This window comes from Pseudorasbora parva, chromosome 6 (genome assembly GCF_024679245.1).
Source record: "Pseudorasbora parva isolate DD20220531a chromosome 6, ASM2467924v1, whole genome shotgun sequence".
In the NCBI taxonomy this organism is placed as follows: domain Eukaryota; kingdom Metazoa; phylum Chordata; class Actinopteri; order Cypriniformes; family Gobionidae; genus Pseudorasbora; species Pseudorasbora parva.
This window is the reverse complement of record NC_090177.1, coordinates 22,799,919-22,814,296: the sequence shown is the minus strand read 5'-3', so window position 1 is coordinate 22,814,296 and position 14,378 is coordinate 22,799,919. Positions and strand designations below refer to the sequence as shown.

The 14,378-nt window shown below is 37.3% G+C and overlaps 2 protein-coding genes and 1 long non-coding RNA gene across 4 annotated transcripts in view; 2 read left to right on the top strand and 1 right to left on the bottom strand.

Moving 5' to 3' along the window:
* klhl17 (kelch-like family member 17) overlaps positions 1-4,861 on the top strand; it is a 25,724-nt gene extending 20,863 nt beyond the window's left edge. For both annotated transcript variants that reach the window (XM_067446251.1, XM_067446252.1), the window contains exons 9-12: positions 1,279-1,367; positions 1,530-1,603; positions 1,711-1,892; positions 2,520-4,861. In XM_067446251.1, the coding sequence (XP_067302352.1) occupies positions 1,279-1,367; positions 1,530-1,603; positions 1,711-1,892; positions 2,520-2,748 (574 nt within the window). In that variant the 3' untranslated portion in view covers positions 2,749-4,861. The remainder of the gene's footprint in view (positions 1-1,278; positions 1,368-1,529; positions 1,604-1,710; positions 1,893-2,519) is intronic.
* Positions 1-14,378, bottom strand: part of LOC137078699 (uncharacterized) — a 24,689-nt gene that overhangs the window by 5,052 nt on the left and 5,259 nt on the right. The gene's annotated exons all lie outside the window — the stretch shown is intronic.
* Positions 12,633-14,378, top strand: part of plekhn1 (pleckstrin homology domain containing, family N member 1) — a 15,496-nt gene continuing 13,750 nt past the window's right edge. The window contains exon 1 of the mRNA XM_067446250.1: positions 12,633-12,855. Coding sequence (XP_067302351.1) covers positions 12,782-12,855 — 74 coding nt within the window. The 5' untranslated portion in view covers positions 12,633-12,781. The remainder of the gene's footprint in view (positions 12,856-14,378) is intronic.

The window sequence follows — 14,378 nt, the reverse complement described above, 5'->3', positions numbered from 1 at the left end:
TACAAGACCACTGATAATCTCCCTTGATCTGGGGCTCCATGCAAGATCTCACCCTGTGGGGTCAAAATGATCACAAGAACGCTGAGCAAAAATCCCAGAACCACACAGGGGGACCTAGTGAATGACCTGTAGAGAGCTGGGACCAAAGTTACCATCAGTAACCCACTACGCTGCCAGGGACTCAAATCCTGCAGTGCCAGACGTGTCCCCACTGATTAAGCCAGTACATGTCGGGGCCCATCTGAAGTTTGCTACAGAGCATTTGGATGATCCTGAAGAGATTGGGAGAATGTCATATGGTCAGATGAAACCAAAATAGAACTTTTTGGTAAAAACTCAACTTGTCGTGTTTGGTGGAGAAAGAATGCTGAGTTGCACCATACCTACTGTGAAGCATGGGGGTGGAAACATCATGCTTTGGGGCTTTTTTTTGCAAAGGGACCAGGCCGACTGATCCATGTAAAGGAAAGAATGAATAGGGCCATGTATCGTGAGATTTTGAGTAGAAACCTCCTTCCATCAGCAAGGGCATTGAAAATGAAACGTGGCTAGGTCTTTCAGCATGACAATGATCCCAAACACATTGCCCGGGCAACAAAGGAGTGGCTTCGTAAGAAGCATTTCAAGGTCCTGGAGTCTCCAGATCTAAACCCCATTGAAAATCTTCGAAAATCTGTGTTGCCCAGTGACAGCCCCAAAACATCACTGCTCTAGAGGATATCATAGAGCAATAGGCCAAACTTTCAGCAACAGTGTGTAAAAACCTTGTGGCGATTTAAAGAAAATGTTTAACCTCTGTCATTACCAACAAAGGGTATATAACAAAGTATTGAGATTAACTTCTGTTATTGACCAAATACTTATTTTCCACCAATATTTGCAAATACATTCTTTAAAAAAATCTGACAATACGATTTTCTGGATTTCCCTTTTCATTCTGTCTCTCATAGTTGAAGTGTACTTATGATGAAAATTATAGGCCTCTCTCATCTTTTTAAGTGGGAGAACTTGCACTATTGTGGCTGACTAAATACTTTTTTCCCCACTATGTGAGTGTGTGTGTGTGTGTGTGTGTGTGTGTGTGTGTGTGTGTGTGTGTATATATATATATATATATATATATATATATATATATATATATATATATATATATATATATATAATATGCATTAATAAAATGATACTTTGATTGGAAATAAGATGATATGCAAGGAGAATTTCTTTATTTTTACTACGCAATTGTCAAATAATCTGACATTTCTCTCTCTCTCTTTCAAGTGCGGAGAGGTATGACCCTTTGACAAGTACCTGGACCTCCATTGCTGCCATGAGCACCAGGAGAAGATATGTTAGAGTTGCCACATTAGGTAAAAACATATAATGCTAATGTATTTATATGATGTAATATTAATGCAAATTATCATCTTTAGGACAACTGCAAGCTTTACCTATATCTTAGCCAAATGTTTAATATCCTCTGTTGCTCTTAATTGCAAACATAACCCTGTTTGACATATTTCTTCTGTTAGATGGCAGTTTGTATGCTGTCGGTGGGTACGACAGCTCCTCACACTTAGCCACTGTAGAAAAATATGACCCTCAGGTGTGTGACACATTTCTCTCTGACACATTGAAAATGTCTCCAGGGTGTGTTTTATGTTTTATCTCCTTGGATAAATAAATGACTAAAGACATTCTTATATTTTTCAGAGTAATGCCTGGACTGCCATTGCCAACATGCTGAGCAGGAGGAGCAGTGCAGGAGTGGCTGTACTGGAGGGCATGCTTTATGTTGCAGGGGGCAATGACGGTACCAGCTGCCTAAATTCAGTGGAACGGTACAATCCAAAAACCAACACCTGGGAGGGAGTCGCCCCCATGAACATCCGCAGGTTCGAAAGATGCCATTTGAGCATTTTTTAAAGGGATATCACCATTATGTTATTCCAAACCTGTATGCATAGTCTCTTCTCTTGATCATAAAATAAGTTTAGTTTTTTTGTCCATGCAATGAAGTCTGTGGTCCATTTTGAGCCTGTTTTGGACCTCATGACTTTCATTTCCGGTTTTCAAGGTTGTGAATTTAACTTGTGCGAAAAATAGGAACGTTACATAAAACTTGTGCAAATAAAGCACCGTTTCCATCCCATGTGTTCCCTCTTCTGGGAGGGAAGAACCCAAATCATTCTGATGACAGACTTTGACTCAGGCATTTCAGAATGATCAAACCAACATGTAACGCTGGTTAGTCCGTTTATCCAATCACATCCACAGGCAAAGTCACATGATTTTGTTTGGCATCAAGGGATGTATTCTGTAAATGTCTTTAGCAAAATGTTAATAAAAATAGGTAGATGGAAACATAACTATGGTATGAAGAAAAAAACTTATATTTTCTTTTGTGTTTTGCAAAAGTGATGCAGGTTTGGAATGACAAAAGAGTTTATTTTTCATGGAACTATTCAAGTCCAAAAAAATAATTCAGTTCCTAATGGACATTTTCTTCTCTTGATCTTCAGGAGCACCCATGACCTGGTCGCAATGGATGGCTGGCTATATGCGGTTGGAGGCAATGATGGCAGCTCTAGTCTCAATTCTATAGAAAAATACAACCCTCGTAGTAACAAATGGGTGGCGGCGTCATGCATGTTCACACGCCGCAGCAGCGTGGGAGTTGCTGTCCTGGAGCTCCTCAACTTTCCCCCTCCGTCCTCTCCCACTCTTTCCGTCTCCTCCACAAGTCTTTGACAAAGGGTAAAAACCCGGCTTAGCTCCAGCGGCCTGCCCTGCGTGGCAAAGAGGCGCAACTGCTCGGTTTGAGCACCAGACAAGGAGTGTTTCGTAGGCCACAGCGGCCTCCCTCTGCCTGGAGGAATACTGCACCATTCCACAGAGCATGAGGGTAAAAAAGGATGAAAAGAAAAATCACACACTCCCACAACTCTCACCCTATAAACCCCAGTGCTTGAAAGTGCAAAATAACGTCGCTCTGCCATTTTGCGGTCACTTTGTGTATGATGTATATCTAATGTATATTTAATTTATGTTTGATTCTTTTTTGAAATATTAAGAAATAATATATTAAACAAAAAAAAGTATGAACAACTTTAGGAATGTAGCTCTTGACAGGTTCTGCCACGCATGTTTACAGAAATTTCGTCTTGGCAGGACATAATAATGTAGTGCTGCTGTGCCACACTAGGTGGTAGTAACGTGCAATGCTGCCCTGTCTCACCACAGATGCGCATGGACATTTACAAGCAGAAATTCTCACACAGCAGGGGCTGGACTCTACACTGCATACAGCCGAGTGTGCTCAGATCATGTTGATAACATAATATATGTTTTATGTATTTTCTTATTTATTTATCAAATGTAATATAAACATATGACACTATTTCAGAGATGTTTGAAGGACCACCTCTGACTTAAGAGGGGAGATATAGTTTTAATGTACTAATGGATGTACTTATTGCATATCAGAGAAGCACCGGTGTTTGGTGTGAAAATGTGAGCGTTATGCAGAACAGTTGTTTAGTGTTTTAATAGACATGCTTGGTTTGGTTTCTGGTCATGTATTACAAGCTCGAAAGATTGAGCTCTACGTGAGTACACACTCCACTAATATGACACGTCTATATCACAAACCAGGAGAAATGTCTTTCTAATAAAGACTATAGCCATACCTAAAAACTAGCTGTGACATTAAAGCTGCACTTTCTCATTTCTCATGCTTTGGAAAGGGTGATCGGTGCTCAGAACTAATCCTGATTAATTAACGGGTAATCGGTAACACTGACACTTCAATATCAAGCCCTTCAATGTGAGTAACTTGGCTATTATAAGCTCCTATATGTTGTATGTCTTAAATTAGTTTCCAAGGTTGACATTGAACCATGTCATTGTATATTGCATTTTCTAAATTTTGCTTATTTGCCAGGGTTGTCTGCTTTGGCAGCGTGATCGGATCTAGATAGTATGTATGTGTTGTGCTGTGATGTCATTGGTAACAGCCACTACCAATGCATCTTACCTCAGATGGGTAGATGAATGAACAGTGGGTTTTGTATTTAGTTTAACTGAGAGCACAGGTCACCCCAAAACGAGGGATAGTTTCCCCAAAAATTAAAATGTATTTTGTTGTTCCAAACCTGTATGACTTTCTTTGCTACGTAGAACACAAAAAGAGATATTTAAAAGAATATCTAGGCTGTTTTTTGTCTGTACAATGAAAATAAATGTGGACAAGGGGCCATGTATGAAAAAAGAGCAGCTTGGACATTCTGCAAAATATTTACTTTTATGTTCCACGGAAGAAAGAAATGCACACTGTTTGGAACAACTTGAGGCTAAATGATTAACATTTTTGTGTAAACTATCCATCAAATAAATCCTGCTCTCTTCCATTTTATGTAGGTTTTAAAATGTAGCATAGTATTATATGATTTCAAAACTTCTGAGAAGTTAGGATTTTATTTCCTTTTTTTAAGGACTTTAATTCAGAGAAACGTGTTTAAGGTCAGTATAAGTTTGTGTCCAGGGAGATCAGAGTGCTGCCTATGTGCATTCCTGTAGAGGTGAAGCATCCTGCACTTTGACAATACATAACGCCACAAGCCCACAGAAAGGAGTTACAGTATGTATATAACCAAATATCCTGAAACTTTGTGCAATGTCAATGTAACTGGCTGTCTTTTCTTTTGTCCTTTTTGATTGTAATGTTGTTGAATGTGTTATATTGTGCCGGTTATGTTTTGCTATATTTAAGAACAAACATGAATTTTTTGCACTAATGTCAAATGGAGCAATATACTGCTGTATAAAATCAAACCACTACTGTAAATGAAATAAAGCTGTTTTCAGGTGGAATGTGAGTTTAATCTCATTTTTAAGTTTAATCTCACATGAACAAATTGACTGACACATTATTAAAGGGATGTTAACCCAAAAATGTGGTCAAGTTTTACTCACAACACGTTCCAAACCTGTATGACTGACTTTCTTCTGCGGAACACAAGATATTTGAAGAATGTTGGTAACCCAACAGTTGTGGTGTTCATTGACTTCCATTGTATGAAAAAAATAGTAATAATAATAATACAATAAAATAAAATATTTTTATGTTCCACAGATGAAAAAAGTCATACAGTTTGGAACAACATGTTAGTAAATTAATTGTCCTTTTAATATGAAGACAAATTGTAACTGGGTTTATAATTTAGCATTTGTGCACGGTATGTGTTAAAATACTTCAGTAATGGCACAAAAGAGTTCAAAGAATACAATTTTGTCATTGTAAAATACCTTTCTTCAGAAGAGCACAGAAGGATTTATAGCAGAATGTCCAAGCCGCTGTACAATGAAAGTGAAAGGTGACCAAAACTGTCGAGCGAGATTTGATTTGAAACCTCAGTTTGTTCTCACAAATAGCTTCAGAAGATTGTTGTATGGACCAGTTTAAAGGAATGCTTCACCACTTTTTCATATTAAACTATGTTATTCCCTTAACTAAGACAAGTTGATACATACCTCTCGTCTCAGTGCGTGCACTTAATCGCACTGACACGCGGTGACATTCTGATAGCATTTAGCTTAGCCCACTAAGCCCAGTTCATTCACTATGGTACCAAACAGAGATCAAGTTAGAAGTAACCAAACACCCTCACGTTTTCCCCATTTAAATACAGTTACACCAATAGTTGAACGATCAAGTATGGTGACATAAAACGTGGCGTGCTTTTCTAAGTGGATTAAAAAGGAGAACTATAATGTACGGTGGAATAGCACTTCTGAGAGTACTTCGACCCTGCGCAGTAAAAAGTCCCGCCTGAAACATCTTCTCTCACATCTCATCCAGAATACATTATAGTTCTCCTTTTAAATCCGCTTAGAAAAGCGGCCTATTTTATTTTGTCACCATACTAGGTCCACTGTGTTTTATCAAGGGCAGGGTCAATGCAGCAGCTAGTCATGCTTCCATCTGCTGAAAAGCTTTATGGAGATGAAGATTTGGTTTTTCAGCACGACCTGGCACCTGCTCACAGTGCCAAAACCACTGGTTAATGGTTTACTGACCATGGTATTACTGTGCTCAATTGGCCTGCCAACTCTCCTGACCTGAACCCCATAGAGAATCTGTGAGATATTGTGAAGAGAAAGTTGAGAGACGCAAGACCCAACACTCTGGATGAGCTTACGGCCGCTATCGAAGCATCCTGGGCCTCCATAACACCTCAGCAGTGCCACAGGCTGATCGCCTCCATGCCACGTCACATTGAAGCAGTCATTTCTGCAGAAGGATTCCCCACCAAGTATTGAGTGCATAACTGAACATAATTATTTGAAGGTTGACTATATATATATATATAAATTTGGGGGTTATTTTATGTGTATATTACATGATACAAATGTTGTATTTTTTGACCAGTTCTAAAGTTAAAGTTTTGTTCCTGAAATCCACGTATCAAAAAAACGTATACCATAACACCACAAACTGATGATTTGCTCCAGATTAAAACCAAGATAGGATTTTTAGAATCCTTTTTTGTTTTTGTTTTTTGAACAACCCATTTTCAAGGTTTTATCCAATCTGATAGCCGGAATCCGATCACATTACTTTTGAACCAGATGATCTCTCCATTTAATAAAACAAATGATTTCTTTATTAAAGGAGCGACCCTTCAAAGTTCAGCCTATTAGAGAGTATCATTTGATTTTTCTCCCAGCAGGTTTGGCTCTCCGACTGATGTAAGCGGACAGCTGAGCACTCTCGCTTTACCCACCATGACCTCAGCCTCACCACACGAACACCTGTGCTGTGCGCTTACGCACACGCACAGACACATTTGGGCAGCACATCTGATACGAGCAGGACGTACGTTAGCGTTTGCTTTAAGGAGAAGATTCATTTCAGGACTATGCAGTATTGTCCTCTGTTATTTTAGCATCGGTGTGTGCGCATTACCCCTTGTAAGCCGTCTGTCGTTAGGCAGCTCTTTTAGTGAGGGAAGGGGACTGGGGAGGCTCTGTCTCATGCCACAGCGCATGTCTCAAGCCCTGCAGCGTACTGATATGAGGGACATGATGAGTTTACAGTCTGGAAAGGCAGCTGCAGGCATAGCTGTACAGCAGAGAGGACACCAACAAGGCCCAACCCGTCTCTGTCCAGTGGATACCCAGTCACCATAAACAAACCTCAACTAGATTTATTCACATGAGCTTTGACTACATAAACATGAATCCAAGCTCATAAAATAAGCAGTTTTGTGTTGTATTATAGGTAGATGCTTTTATTTAGCAAGGATGCATTCAATTGTTCAAAAGTTGCAGTAAAGACATTTATAATGTTAGACAGACAGATAGATTAGACAGAGAGACAGACATTAGAGATAGATAGATAGATAGATAGATAGATAGATAGATAGATAGATAGATAGATAGATAGATAGATAGATAGATAGATAGATAGACAGACAGACAGACAGACAGACAGACAGACAGACAGACAGACAGACAGACAGACAGACAGACAGACAGACAGACAGACAGACTAATTCTAGTCTTCCCTAGAATTTTATATTGAATGACAAAAAAACAAAAAACTTGTTTGGACAATTCTTTAGAAGTGGATTATCCAGCACTTGCATGTTTTCCAAGGAACAAGGAATGATTCTCAATGACGGAACTCTCAAAACTCTGTCGGCCATTTTCTGATAAACAAGTTTAAAAAAGTAAATTCCACAAAGGTATTCTACAGAAAAATATTTCACCTTTTTGATGTGTCTCTTCAAAGCTGGGTTTATTCCACCTCTTACACCATGTTTTTTTTTGTACTGTGAGAGCTCTGACACCCGTGGTTCTCTCTTGCACACGTGGTGCATTGATAACATCTAGAGGTGTGAAGTTAGCACCCCTAAAACACCCGGCGAGTCTGAAAAAACATTGCAGAGGGCCGTCCCAGACAGGGCTGTGCTGATAGCCTTGCTCAATGCACAGCTCTGATACGTGTGTGAGAAATTCCGACTCTAAAAGATCATTGGGAACTGCAGTTCTATAGTTGGGAATTAAATTAGTAAACTAATGTTTTACTGTTACACTTATTTAAAACATCTTTATTTCAAACAGTGGTCTATTGAATGTATTTAATAGATACTGTCATAGTAGATTAGCAGGTCAAAGTATGGTCAAAATGACTATTAGGGATATGAATCATAAGCAAATGGTGACTGAGAATTACATATTTTTCCTCCACTTGTTTAGAGAAAGAGCCCATTCACAGGTTAAGCATTTAGCCCCATAGGGTCCAAACACAACATCTATTTCACACGAGGAAGCCAGCCATTGTTTTGCATAAGAAGAGCTTCTCACACAAAATTTTAGATCAGATCCAATGTTGTGTTTGGCTTGATTTTCCACTTCCTTCCGTATCCTTTCCTTCTCCTTTGTGACAACTTACAAAAGCTTTTTCTATGGCCTTATATAAACATTCTATTACAAAAAATTATAATTAATGAACTACTATTTAACCTCGTAATACCAGGAAAAAAATAAAAAGGGGGTTATTTTGCCTAAAACCAATATAAGTTTTTTTTTTTTTTTTTTTTTTTTTATAAAGACGTCTCTTTTAATCAATTGCATTTATTTGATTTAAAAAAGCCAGTAAAATTAATAATATTGTGAAATTTACTATTTAAAATTATATAATATATAGGTCATTGACAAATCAAAAAGGTGGTTTTTTAAAATCTTTTCAAAACTGGATATTTTTGAGTTGTGTTTCTATTGTTAAATAACCTTTCAAAGTGTTTTACTGTTTTTGTCAGGCAGTTCAACCAAATAGTTGTTTGTATATATACTGTAATTGTACCAAATGCCATGGAAAGTGTACCACGTCAGTATGGGTTGGTTATATGTATGGGGGGTCATTATGAGGGTGCATCATCATTTTTACTGTAATTACCCTGTCAATTCACAATAAAAGAGCAATGTCTGCAGTTGTGCCATGCTGACATTTGAGAATATACAAATTGCCAGACAAAACTGCTTTAAAACTACTTCTATTCATATAATTTGTTTATATGAAAAGTGTCAAAACTAAAATGATTCCATAATATTTGGTTTTTAATTTTGTATTATGTCTGTTCATTTGTTCGGACAGTCACACCACCTGACAAATTGGGTGCTTATTAATAATAATATTAATAATAATAATACATTTGATTTATAATGCGCTTTTCTTAAACCTAAAGCACTACAATAAAAAGAGTAAAAACAACAAAAGCAATACAACAGTTAATTAGAGAAAAACTGTCTTAAATAAATGTGTCCTTAATCAACTTTTTAAAATGACCCAACGTTGGTGCATTTCTGTTGGGCAGAGGAAGCACATTCCATAGCTTGGGGGCTAGGCCCTTTCCCCTATGGTCTTTAGCTTACATGAAGGCTGGTGAAGTGAAAGAGAATTAGCAGAGCAAAGAGAGCATTATGGAGTACAAGGACTGATGAGATCGCAAAGATACTCAGGTGCAGTCCCATTAAAATATGAATTCTAAAATCAATTCTTGGATTTATGAGAAGCCAGTGCAATTGTGAAAGAACCGGTGTAATGTGTTCACAGGGAGAAATACGAGTGAGCACACGAGCGGCAGAATTTTGTATATATTGAAGCTTGCTCAACAATTTAGCTGGAAGGCAAGATAAGCAAGGTATAACAGTAACCTAGTTAAAATAAAGGCATGTGTCTGCAAAAAGGGAGAAACGGTCTTTGTCGAGCTACAGTATGTTTCTCGGGTGGAAAACTGTAGTTTTAGAGATGTGTTTTATGTGTGCTTCAAATGTTAATTGTGGATCAAAAATTACACCAAGATTTCACACCTGTGAAGTAGGAATTACTGGGCAGGAATCAACAATCAAACTGATCTGTGTGGCCTTACGAAACTGATGACATCTAAAAAAAATTAGTTGGCCAAATTGAATTTCTGTGAATTAAATTGCATAATTTCACAGAAATTCAATTTGGCCAACTCAAAAATTTAGATGTGATCAGTCACTAGAGAAATTGGGGCCTGATTTTTGTTTTGTGTGTACCAATCTGCATTAAGAAAACAAAACATACAATAATATGTGATATAAAAAAGTACTTAGATTAATTCAAACTAAATAGGTTTTATAAAATAAAGTGATGTATGTCATGAATTTAACTACTTTAACTAAACAAATATTGAACATTGATCCACACACACATTCAATAGGCGTAATGGTTTTTATACCGTACAAACAGTATTTTTTATCCTACACTGCCCCTGCCCCTAAACCTACCCATCACAGAAAACATTCTGCATTTTTACATTCTCAAAAAAAAACTCCTTCTGTATGATTTATAAGCATTTGTCTCCAAAGTGGGGAGGGGGGGGGGCATAATCCTTCATAAATCCTTCATATTTTTGTGGAAACTAATGTAAAACCTCTTAAAAGCGTTTATTTTGTCAATAGTTTTGGGGTAAGATTTGTTTAATGACTCACCAGGACTGCCTTTATTTGATCAAAAATAAATAATAAATACAATTGTATTTTATTAATGTATTGGGGGTCTCTAGGTTGACCAAAAGTATGAACAGAGGGGTCCAGTGTTTGTAAAGACTGAAAATCCCTGATCTTATCTTTCACTAACACATGCATGTAAAGGATGATCTGACCTGTTTTCCAACAAGTAATCGACACCTTGCATCAGGAGCAGACAGAAACCCATATGACTAGAAGTTAGATTTTCCCAGACTATGTCAGATGTTTCCCTGATTTTTCTCACTGTAATTTCCTTGAAGAGGCTCAGAGCTTCATACACAGTGCTAGCTTGTGACTCATGCATAGTTCTGTGCTCAGAGTGAGAATGAGGGGTGATAAATCATCTGTTTTTCCATGACTGGTGATAAATAGAAAGAGCTCTTTCAAGAATGTATTCTTTTATCACCAACTGCCTTTGCCATATTATAAAAAAAAAAAAAAAAAAAGAGAGGACATTTGAGAGTTAATAAAATAGGTATGCTATCCTCATATTTTGGCAATAATTCTTCAGGTTCGTTTTTTATTACTTCGAACTTAAGCTATTATTAGTCTGAACCAAGGCACTTCACGTTAAACACTGTCATACTTCTTGATAACAGTATTAAAGAGTTGTGGCATAATTCTGCAAAGTTAGGAACGTGTGAGTTGGAATGTGACGGTTTAGTGCCTCCGGCATGGCCTCACTTACATTTCCTGGTTCTGCTGGTTTGGATCAGCAGCCGCCCACACTAGAACAATAAACTCTGAAATGTAATTTCTGAGGGTTTGTTTTAAAATGTGCAGAGGGAATTTAACCATAAATGGTGAGAGCTGAAATGAGTTTACGTACACATACATTGGCACGTCATTATACTTGGAGAGCCATTCAAAGAATGCATTCAAACAACAGCTCATACAATAGCTAATCATCCAGACACATACAAAGAGGGAGGCTAGAACTTGTAATTTAATTTGTTATAATGTGATATTCTTAAGGCAATCTGCATGTCTGACAGCTGGATAGCATGCAAACCCTCACAGGACGAGATAACATTCACTTGTGCTTTCTTGATTGACTACAGAGAGCACTGATCTTTAAATTCGATTAGATCATATCTCGCCTTTGCAAACCATACAGTCACAAGTGACAGGTTCCCAGCAAAATCAAATTAGTGTAATGGTGCTCCATGCTCAGAAATATAGAAGATAATTGCTCTTCACATATTAATGTTCCTAAATTACATCACAATTTTGAGATAGCTGATTTTGTAATGTTGTTATCAGTTCAATTGTACATGTTATTTTTATCATTAATACTTAGTATTAACATATTTTTATGCTGATCTAAATAAATTATATCTGTAGCTCCTTTATTAGCCAATCCTAACAAAACTGGAAAAGTAAATAACAACAAACTATATTTTGTTTTATTGGGTTATACTTAAACATAAAAAAACCTGACAGTCATAAAACAATCATATTAATATTAAACAAATACCATACCATGATCTAAACATCTTTAAAACAAGTTTTTTTTACCTCACAAAGTATAATTATAAAATGTATAAAAATACTGAATTTAAAAAGTTAAATCATATTAATAATAATAATAAACAAAAAATACAAGAAAATAATAAAGATGTTCCTTTTTTTCTTTCTTTAAGTGTTCTAGAACTTTTTTACACAAATTACACAAATATTAATTTACAGACATCCTAAGTATATTAATTATTTAGGTGACTGGATAATATAATCAGTCAGTATTATTCCGAGCATGTCCATGCCCAGACATGTTTGGCGTGACCTCTTAAGTGACACCAGCAGGCTCCTTTCAGACTATAATGCTCTTTCATCACAGTGGTCAAACATATAAATCAGTGCCATTTGCCTACTATAAGGCGTGAAAAACTACACGTTCCCCTTTGTCATTTATGCTTTATTTAGTGAGGGGATCTCACGCTGAAGGTGTGAAACTTGCTCTGGTCCCCCGTCCCCGTCTCCCTCCCTCCTCTTTGCTCACACACACCTCACTTTATCTCCACCCACTGACACACTCCCTCTCTGATACATTCCCCTCTCGTCTGTCTGCTGCTTCAGTATCAGTCTCGTCTCTCCGGTGAACAGACACTCACTCACTAAAGGGAGGTTGGATTACAACAGGGATCACTGAATTATTAGTCTTGCGAACAGATACACCCGCACTCTCTCATCGAGGAAATACACACACTATCCCAGGATCAACATGGGGAGTAGTATGTCATGCGTCCCCCAGCACAACTTCACGTTCTCCAGCAAGAGTTTCATACGCAGGAACAGGTAAGAACCATGAGAAACTACCTAAAAACTATGATGTTTTGAAAGGATGAAGGTATTTCATGCAAACTAGAGGGAAGTCATGATGTTAGATACTGAATTGAAATGGCAAGAGTTTCAGGAGTCTGGAAAATAACACTACTGTCTCGTTGTGCAGTAAAATATTCTTTAAAACAAGATACATGTGTATAAGATATTAATATTTTTCAGAAAATATATTTTTAATTAAGTTTATTAATATTACACTGTTTAAAAAATGACGTCTCCAATTGAACTGAAATGACTGATCACATCTAAATTGTTCAGTTGGCCGAATTTAATTTCTTTGAATTAAATTGCATCAATTCACAGAATTTCAATTCGGCCAACTCAAAGATTTAGATGTGATCAGTGACTAAAAAAAATTCAATTGGAAATTCAATTCAATTTTTCAGTGTACTGCATCTGCAAAAATGTTTTACTTAAGTAAATTTTATAGGATTACAATATAAATAATACATTTGGCCATTTTACTTCTTAAATAAAATGAAAGATTCTTGTAGTATACTTGCTGTAGCACATTTATCAGATGAACACAGACTGTCGATTTGAATTTAGCGGTTTAATGATGCTGTCTGCAAACCTCATTTGCTCAGTGTCATGAAATCTCGCTTAACTCTGACTGATACACTCATCTGCTATTAGAATTCACTAGTGTAATGAAGTTAGATCTATTTCTGTTTCCAGAGTAGCCTTCAGGGCAGGGAAGAGTTCTCAGGTTTCGTGGGTTTTTGAGAGAATTGGGTTTATCCTGGACAGAAAGTAATACTATTGTGCTTGCACTGCTGGTGACAGCGATCCATATAATTTACTGCTGGTCAATTTGGACAACTCCTCTGACTATCAGTTTTTAAAATAGGCAGTGAGTGTTTTTCTGTTGTGTCTGGTTTGCATGTGCTCGAAAGTTAGTGGGTTCAGTTTGGGTTCAGAGTCCTAGACCATAAAAAAGCCTTTGTATTTTTACTGAGGACATATCAGATCAGAGTTCAGTGTAGCAGGACGAAAGTCCCTTTAAAACCACGGAGCCCTATCAGACTTAAAATAAGTCCAACGAATGATTGTATTTTTAAAGGAAACAATAGGTGAAAAGGTAATGCCTTTTACACACAGTCACAAAGTTTTCGCTGTCAAACTTTCATCACTCTTACGAGCGTGTTCTGTGTAACAAACTGCCTACAACCTGCATTCTTCTATTGAATGAATTCTCCGGATGCCAAACACGTCCATCACTGAGCCCTAGTAAAGCACCGATACTTCCCATTATTGTCTGCATGAAAGACCCTAGTGTTGTTATGCTAATTGCATTCAAAGCAGAGACAGATTGACAAAGAGAGAAAAGAAAAACACGGGAGCCACTGAGGACGTCTCTCTCACTGAGGATGACTTCCTCGCTGACACTGACTTCCTCAGCTTATCGTTGGGCAGGAAGAAGTTCATTATACAGATCTGACACTAATGATTATAAATGGGGGTCATGGGTAACAAAA